Genomic DNA, 9,120 nt, shown 5'->3' on the forward strand with positions numbered 1-9,120 from the left:
CTTTTTCTTCAGAGATCTTTGACATATCTACAGTCATGGAGCCCATAACGACATGTTGGTCAATGACAGACTCCACATATGATGGTGATCCCATGAGATTAAAATACTGTTTTTACTGTACCTTTTCTATGTTTAGATATATAAATACTTACCATTGTGTTACAGTTGCCTACAGTATTTGGTACAGTTACATGCTGTACAGGTTTGCAGCGTAAGAGCCATAGACTACACATCTATATGGTGTATAGTCAGCTATACCGCGAAGGTGTGTGTAAGTGCACTCTATGATGTTCACCCAAGGACCAAACTGCCTAACAATGCACCTCTCAGAACATATCCCCATCATTAAGTAACACATGATTCTACTTGCAATAGAGCCTGAAGAGATTTAAAGCCTTCTAATTTCCTGGGTCTCTTGTATTTAATGAGTTACATTATTGGGATTCTGACTAGTCATAATCAAGAAAGATGCTGGGAGACAAAGTAGGGAAGTAGGAGCAGAAACTTGGAGTCAGACAGCCCCTGCCTGTTTTGTTTCTTTTTTTGGTGTGATTGACAAGTTATTTACCCTCTGCATTTCAGTTTCCTATGCCATTTGTGAGGATTGAATAACATAATATACTATAATATAAGGCCCCTAGCACAGTGCCTGGCGCATGGTAAATATTCAAAGAACTGTTAGATGAAAAAAGGATTTTTCCCAAACATCAAATCATCACAAACAAAACAAAACATAAAAACCCCACTTGATTAGCACAGAATCATAGAACTCTATTTCTGGAAGGGACTGCTGTACACGATCTAGTCTGGTGGTTTGCAAGTTTTTTTTAAAAGCTAGGATTCTTTGACCAGAATATTAAGAGGAACCTGATGCATTAAGGAAATAATGGCAGGCGGGGTGTGGTGGCTCACGTCTGTAACCCTAGAACTTTGGGAGGCTAAGATGGGAGGATTGCTTGAGGCCAGGAGTTCAAGACCAGCCTGGTCAACATAGCACGACCCCATCTTTAAAAAATAATAATAATAGTAATGGCAGAGCTGGAGGAGTGGGCAAAGCTCCCCCTTGGTTTCCTCCTATCTCCACTCCCTTGGAAGATCTGGAAGCATCTGATGCCTTCCACAGCACAGTTTGAAAAACGAAAATCTGGTCCAATGCCACCGTTTCACCAATAAGGTAATGGCCCAGAAACATGAAGTTGTATTTTCAGTGGTATGGCCGCACTGCAGCCCGAATTTATATTCCCCTACAGCATCATGAGAAAGAATAACCAAGACTGTAGCATGTGGGACTATATGGCAGAACACTACAGAGAAGCTTTAAAAGACCTAGAGCTTTAGTTCATCCTGTGTGAACCATTTTTCCCCTATAGATTGTAGATGATAATCTTTTGCGTGGCCCATTTCCATTTTCATGTTTGTTTTTCAACTGTTTCTGGTGTCACTTAAAGTATTTCCTGTGAGATTCCAGTACTTTCTAACAGCCTTGAGGACAATCAGCAGCTGCATAGATACAGATTTCCTTGAAACAACTTTGCCCCCTCCTGCACCCTCTATCTTTGCCTTCTGTGGTCCTATCTGATGCTAAATAAAATGCTACAATTTCTAAATGTTTTTATATTAAGGGCATTTACCAGCAACCTCTTCACTAGAGTGTCCTCTCAGGCATATTACTGCAGTACAGAAATGTAAACAACAAAGCTGACTCAATGAAAGCCTGAAGTCAATGTATTTTCTTTTTGAGATAAGACTATGTTTGCACAAACAACCTCCGACTTTATTTGGAAAAGAAAAGAGATATAATACAGTTTATGACTGCTGGGCTGTTTCCAAATGCGGCTAATTTCCTGTTAGGTTATTCATGTGTCTTTATGTTCTTGTGGAAAGCATAAGGTCTTTTAATTTACTTTTGGAAAAGAGGAAAGTTGAGTTGGGGCTGAGGGAAGAGGCAGGATTCTTTTTTTTTTTAATTTATTTTTATTATTTATTTTATAATGTTTCCCCTCCCCTTAGCCCCACTAGAATGTCAGCTCTGTGAGGTCAGGGATTTAAGGCAGAAGAATGAAAATGCCCAACCTAAAATACAAGATCTACAAAAGCACCTGGATGAAGAGCCTGCCTCATGGGAAGGGCAGGGCTGTCTTGGGAAGAGTCAGCTGCACTTTGGCACCATCTGAGGTGCCTGTCCAAGCCTGACCTGAATGGGACTGGTCATGTGAGGGGTCAGTCCTGCAGGCTGCCCTCACACCTCTTCTCCAGATCTGCCATCTCCTTTAGGACCAGGGCCACGCTGTACTGCAGCTCCTGGAACTTGGCTATGGGGACCTCGAAGCGGTATGCTAACCCATCTGAAAGCTTCAGCTGCATCAGGACCCTCGGCTGCAGGAAGCGAGCCAGGGCACTGGTGGAGATTGTCACATCCACCCACCACCGAAAGTCAGCAACATGGGGCAGCCAGGCCCCCTGCTGCTGGGCCACAGAATCAAGGAGGGGCCGCTGGCTCCCAAATACCACACTGGCCAAGTCCCCGACCAGGTCTTGGGGGATGCAGAGTTCCTGGAGCTGGTCCCTGAAGGTGTTGGGCTTCAGGCTGGTGGGGGGCAGATGGAGGGCCTGCTGGAGCAGCGTGTGCATGCCTGGCAGTAGGGCACCCAGCCACTCCTGCAGCATGTTGGTGCTGACCCCAAGACACTGCACAGCCTCTCGGCAGTCCTCCCCTTGCAGGCTGCTGACCACAAACTTCAGCAACTTTCTAAACATGCTCCTGTTTAGGTCCCCTAGTAGCTGGGCCATTGCTGCCACCTCTGGAGGAAGCTGGGCCCCCAAGAAACTCACTCGGCCACTGTGACTACCACCAGGATGATGCAATACAGAGCTGTGGCCCCCACAGCAGACACTGCTGCTGCTTCCTCCTTGATCAGCCAGCCCAGGGGGTCGGTCCCAGATGCAGATACCTGGTGCCAGCGATCCCCAGCCAATGCAGCCAAAAGTGGGTCTGGTCCCAAGGTGGGATTCTTAATCACCATGAAAGTTGACCCAGAGCCCTAGTTTGCACTGGGCTCCTACTTGTGTGTGTGTCCATGTCACCTCTGGAATGGGGACTCCCTGAGGGCAGAAGCATATCCTTTAAGTCTCTCTCAAAGGTCTGCATATCCAACTCATGACCTAGCTCAGAGTTGGTGCTTGAAAACTATTTATTGACTCTCTATGCAAGATACTTCCTAGATGCAAAGCAAGCATGTTGAAAAACTTGATTATTGTTGACTCCTATCTACGTTAAAGGAAAATATGTATTGTGATAGTATTCTACTGTTTAAAAGAAATATCTAGGCTGGGCATGGGGGCTCACACCTGTAATCCCAGCACTTTGGGAGGCCAAGGCAGGTGGATCTCTTGAGGCCAGGAGTTTAAGACCAGCCTGGCCAACATGGCGAAACCCTGTCTCTACTAAAAATACAAAAATTAGCCAGGCATGGTGGTGCGCGCCTGTAATCCCAGCTACTCGGGAAGCTGAGGCAGGAGAATCACTTGCATCTGGGAGGTGGCAGTTGCAGTGAGCAGAGATCATGCCACTGCACTCCAGCCTGGGCAACAGAGCAAGACTCTGTCTAAAAAGAAAAAAAAACAAAAACGAAATATCTAATGGAATAAAAGAGTCCTATTAGAACAAAGCTTAAAGGCCCCTTATAGGAGCTCTAGCTTTCAGTTTCTGGGCCAACAGAGCTAGACTAGAGACAATGAATTCAGTAACAAATACATGTAAGAATTATTGAGCACTTAGTATGTGGTAGATGCAAATCTAAGAGCTTTATATATCATATCTCATTTCATCCTCACAAGAGTTCTATGAAGTAGCCTGTGATTATCCCCATTTTACAGATGTGAAAACAGAGTCTGAAATCATTGGCCCATAGTGGTGGGATTTGAACCCAGGCAATGTGTCCAGAGCCCACTTAGCCACTAACGACCAACTGAGTGAAATGCATACAGGAGACAACAGTGCATTTATCATAGTGAAAATATGAAAGGCTCAACAGCACTATTTTCTCTCAGATGACTTAGTTGAAAGCTCTGATCTCCTACTTTTTCTGAGTTTGGGAGAAAGATGGGGAAGAAAGATAAGAGAAAGCCATCACAGTGTTAACTGTTTTGTTTTTTTTTTTCTTGTCCTGATCTGACAAGAATTTTACAAATCACTGGTCTATTTAATTTTCTTAACAAATTACATTTTTTAGAGTTACTTTAGGCATTTCCCAGATATTACCCAAATGATTCTTACCACACCAATGTGAGGATGTGAAAGGTGAACATTATTCCCACTGGCATGCGTGGAAAAACAGAGGCACGAGGAGGCCATGGGGCTTGCCCAAGGTCCTGTCAGTCACTCCAGAGTGGACACTCAACCCTGGCTTTCTGAATCGTAGCTCAATTCCCCATGCAATGGCAGCCCTGTCAAGCCTTTCTTGTGCTGGGAAGCAAAGGTGAGCCTTCTTGTTCTTTTTTAGGTGTGTGGATGGCTCCTAGATCTTGACTTGCTCCTGAGGAAATATTGTATGACTGAGTTTCCTGTTATACTGCTCTCCAATCCATCATGAACCAGCCAGAGTCTGCCAACGACCCTGAACCCCTGTGCGCAGTGTGTGGCCAAGCCCACTCCTTGGAGGAAAACCACTTCTACAGCTATCCAGAGGAAGTGGATGATGACCTCATCTGCCACATCTGCCTGCAGGCTTTGCTGGACCCCCTGGACACTCCGTGTGGACACACCTACTGCACCCTCTGCCTCACCAACTTCCTGGTGGAGAAGGACTTCTGTCCCATGGACCGCAAGCCTCTGGTTCTGCAGCACTGCAAGAAGTCCAGCATCCTGGTCAACAAACTCCTCAACAAGCTGCTGGTGACCTGCCCATTCAGGGAGCACTGCACCCAGGTGTTGCAGCGCTGTGACCTCGAGCATCACTTTCAAACCAGGTAGGTCCCCCATCAGCGAGCCGGCAAGTCCCACCCCCAAGGGGGACAGCTGGACCCCTCCACCCCCGAGTCTCCTGAGGGCTTCCAACCAATGAAATGATCCATTCAAAATTAAAAAACAGCTAGGTGTTTATGGTCATGATTCAGTGTGAGGAAATAGCATTTGGTGGAGTTGTGTTGTATGTATGTGTTTATGGGATTTTTTAAAATTCTAATAAAATGTAACATAAAGTTTACCATTTTTAACCACTATGAGTATACAGTTCAGTGGTATTAAGTACTTTCATTTATTGTGCAACTATCATCACCATCCATCTCTAGAAATTTTTCATCTTCCATAATGGAAACTCTATATCCATTAAACACAAATTCCCCATTCCATCTTCCCCCAGTCCCTGGCAGCCACCATTCCACTTTTTGTCTCCATGGATATGACTGCTCTAAGTGCTTCATATCAATGACATCATATAGTATTTGTCCTTTTGCGACCAGCTCATCTCATGTGTGTATGTTTTGAAATGTGAAATATACCAGAGAGGGCGTATGAGCAGCTTTCTCTGAGGCTTATGGGCCTCAAAAGTATTTCCTGATGGGCACTGCTTGCTTTTTCACTTAAGAAAAAAAAAGGTGCCCCAGTTTGACCCTTGATTATTAGAATTTCCTCTGTATTGGAATTGACAAGGCACAACTGTCCTTCAAGAAGGTGTGAGGTGTTCTCAATTAAGTTTTAAAAGGAGAAATTTAGGAAATTTTTGTCCTCCAAGCAATTTGTTCTGCTAACTTTGTGGCCAAGTTACTAAGTTGCGCGTGCACACACACACACCCACACACACACACACACACACACACACACTGGTGGCAGAATTCTGGTGTGATTGCCGCAGCTGATGGCTGACATCACCTGTTCCATCTGGCTGCCTCTCATTTTGTCCACTTACATTGTCATGTTCTTGGGCATTGAGAACATTTAAGGTGCTTAATAAAGGGTGAACAATCATACCACAATTATTTTGTAAGAGGAAATTTGGAAGATGGTGTTTATCCTGGTTCCTGTCATGACAAGGGCAAGAGGCAGGTGCAGGTATTTTTTTTAAAGGTCACATAACTTAGGTCATGAATCTGAGTCTTTGTCTTTTGGGACATGCGTGGATTCTCTAACATGGAAGTTTGCATCAAAAGCAATGGTCTGGGTATAATGCTTAGCACATGTTTTCCACGCTCATTATGTCAGTGAATTCATTTTTCTCCCCAAGACGTTGAGCCAGATGCTTCCACCTCAGGTTTTTGGGTTGCAGCTGTTATTGCTGGTGTTTAAACTAGGATGCCCTACCTCCCTCATTCCCCAGAAATAGATGTGGTTAAAGGAGGAGTGGGTAGGGTAGTCTATTTGTGACTTTTGCTGAAAGTTTTGCCCAGGTATGAGAGGCGTTGGTGGGAAAGAAGTAAGTCTGGAGTCAAAGGCGAGGTAGATGCCAACAGGAGTTGGCACAGAGCCAGGTTTGAGAGTGGGAGCCACACTAGGCAAGGGGATGAGGGGCATGAGGAGGAGAAAGAGCTCCTCTACCCTCACCACAGTCCCATGTTGCAATTATACATTTGTGCTAGGGAGCTGTGTTCATTTCTTGTTGCTGCTGTAACAAATCACAAACTTAGTGACTTAAAACAACCCAAATTGCTGGGCGCAGTGGCTCACACCTGTAATCCCAGCATTTTGGGAGGCTGAGGCAGGAGGATCACTTGAGCCCAGGGGCTTGAGACCAGCCTGGACAACATAGCAAGACCCCATGTCTATAAAAAGTTTAAAAATTAGCCAGACCTGGTGATGTGTGCCTGCAGTCTTAGTGATTCAGGGGGCTAAGGTGGGAGGATTGCTTGAGCCTGGGAGTTGAGGGTGAAGTGAGCTGTGATGCGCTACTGCACTCCAGCCTAAGTGACAAAGTGAGACTGTCTCAAAAAAAGAAAAAACAAATTTGTTATCATACAGTTTTGAGGGTCAGAGGTCTAACGTACATCTCGGTGGACTAACATTGAGGTGTCAGCAGGGTAGCATTCCTGTTGGCTTCAGGGGAGAATCCCTTTCCTTGCCTCTTCCAGCTTCTAGTGCTGCCTGTCTTCCTTGGCTCGTGGCCTCCTCTTCCATCTTCAGAGCCAGCCGCATAGCATCTTCCAGGCTCTCTCTGGCCTCTGCTTCCATCCTCACATCTCCTTCTGTGACTCTGAGACTCCTGCCTCCCTCCTGTAAGAACTCATGTGATTACCTTGGGCCCACCTGGATAATCCAAGATGGCTCCTTCATCTCAAGATTCTTAATTTACGCAGGGCATGGAGGGTCACACCTGTAATCCCAGCACTTGGGAGGCGGAGGCGGGCAGATCACTTGAGATCAGGAGTTTGAGACCAATTTGGCTAACACAGTGAAACCCTGTCTCTACTAAAAATATAAAAATTAGCTGGGCATGGTGGCCCAAGCCTGTAATCCCAGCTATTTGGGAGCCTGAGGCATGAGAATCACTTGAACCCAGGAGGCAGAGGCTGCTGTAAGCCAAGATTGCACCACTGCACTCCAGCCTAGGTGACAGAGCCAGACTCCATCTCAAAAAAAAAAAGATTCTTTTTTTTTTTTTTTAGACGGAGTCTGGCTCTGTCGCCCAGGTTGGAGTGCAGTGGCGCGATCTCTGCTCACCACAAGCTCTGCCTCCCAGGTTCGTGCCTTTCTCCTGTCTCAGCCTCCAGAGTAGTTGGGACTACAGGTGCCCACCACCACGCCCGGCTAATTTTTTGTGCTTTTAGTAGAGACGGGTTTTCACTGTGTTAGCCAGGATGGTCTCAATCTCCTGACCTCGTGATCCGCCCGTCCTCAGCCTCCCAAAGTGCTGGGATTACAGGCGTGAGCCACCGCGCCCAGCCAAAAGATTCTTAATTACATCTGCAAAGTCCCTTTTGCCATATGAAGTGACATACTCAGAGGTTCTGAGGATTAGGAGCTGGACATCTTTGGGGGATAATTATTCTGCCCACCCCAGCAGTAAGAGTGGGGAGACAGAAGACAGCACTGGAGTCATCCTCTGGGGAGAAAGTGAAAACCCAGCCACTCCTCCTCATCCAGGACTGTTTGGGGTCTGAGAGTGTTTCTAAAAATAGGGAGAAGATGGTGTGTGGATCTGAGGGTGAGGCCAGAAGGGATGTGGGGAAGGGGAAGGGCTAGCAGGTGACTGTTGGAAATCTGTGAGGTCTTCAGGAGAAAGATGACACATGTGCCCCTCAGCTGCCTGAAGCAGACTGGGAATTTCATTCACCCTTAGCCCATGCAGCCCGTGTGACCCACACACACACCTCAAGGAAGCCCGAGATAGAGGCTTGATGAACACTCAGCTGATAATGAGATGCACATTTGGAAAACAGCAGTGAGGAGAGAAACCAAAACTGACTGAAAGTGAGTCACCTTTTTAAGCTGCACCCTCTGAGTGAGTCCTTTACAGGCGCCCACAGCAGCTCTCTGGAGAGGACGCCCCCACATCAGGGAGGCGTGGGCCTCAACACATGCTCTCAAGCCTCCACACTTCTGCTTCCTAAGTAGGTTGAAACCAACATTTCCAAAAATATGTTGTATGTATTAGTCACCATATGCCTAATATACATTCCTTCACCTCCCACCCCCTTGACATTTTATTAGCAAGGATTAAGAATTTGAAGCTAACCTGGCCAGGTGCGGTGGCCCATGCCTGTAATCCCAGCACTTTGGGAGGCCGAGGCAGGTGGATCACGAGGTCAGGAGTTCAAGACCAGCCTGACCAAAATGGTGAAACCCCGTCTCTACCAAAAATTCAAAAATTAACCAGGCGTGGTGACAGATGCCTGTAATCCCAGCTACTCAGGAGGCTGAGGCAGGAGAATCGCTTGAACCTGGGAGGCAGAGGTTGCAGTGAGCTGAGATCACACCACTGTACTCCAGCCTGGGTGACAGAGCGAGCCTCTGTCTCAAAAAAAAAAAGAATTTGAAGCTAACCTAGAACCAGACTGTGGATCTCTCTTGGCCTTTGGGTCTGTGATGGGCCAGTAGGCCCCCCTCTTACTCCCCTTAGGAGGGATATTAAGAAGAATACTTAAGAAGTAGTTAATACCTCTGGAGACCCTTGAATTTAGAAAACTAAC

At 46.4% G+C, this 9,120-nt stretch overlaps 1 protein-coding gene across 1 annotated transcript; it reads right to left on the reverse strand.

Moving 5' to 3' along the window:
- Positions 1-915: 915 nt before the first annotated feature.
- Positions 916-3,148, reverse strand: LOC103783387 (COMM domain-containing protein 5). The gene is made up of 2 exons (XM_055112141.2): positions 3,085-3,148; positions 916-3,011 (listed from the first exon to the last, which is right to left on the reverse strand). Exons 1-2 carry the CDS (start codon positions 3,146-3,148, stop codon positions 2,221-2,223), a joined length of 855 nt encoding a protein of 284 aa, XP_054968116.2. The 3' UTR covers positions 916-2,220.
- Between the last annotated feature and the right edge of the window lie 5,972 nt (positions 3,149-9,120).

Source organism: Pan paniscus, chromosome 3 (assembly GCF_029289425.2).
Source record: "Pan paniscus chromosome 3, NHGRI_mPanPan1-v2.0_pri, whole genome shotgun sequence".
In the NCBI taxonomy this organism is placed as follows: Eukaryota; Metazoa; Chordata; class Mammalia; order Primates; family Hominidae; genus Pan; species Pan paniscus.

Excerpts from the sequence above, each read along its gene's own strand:
- LOC103783387 (XM_055112141.2), bottom strand. The coding sequence starts at position 3,148 with ATGCAGACCTTTGAGAGAGACTTAAAGGATATGCTTCTGCCCTCAGGG. Across the intron at positions 3,012-3,084 it reads AGGGAGTCCCCATTCCAGAG|AATCCCACCTTGGGACCAGA; the intron begins GTGACATGGACA and ends ATGGTGATTAAG.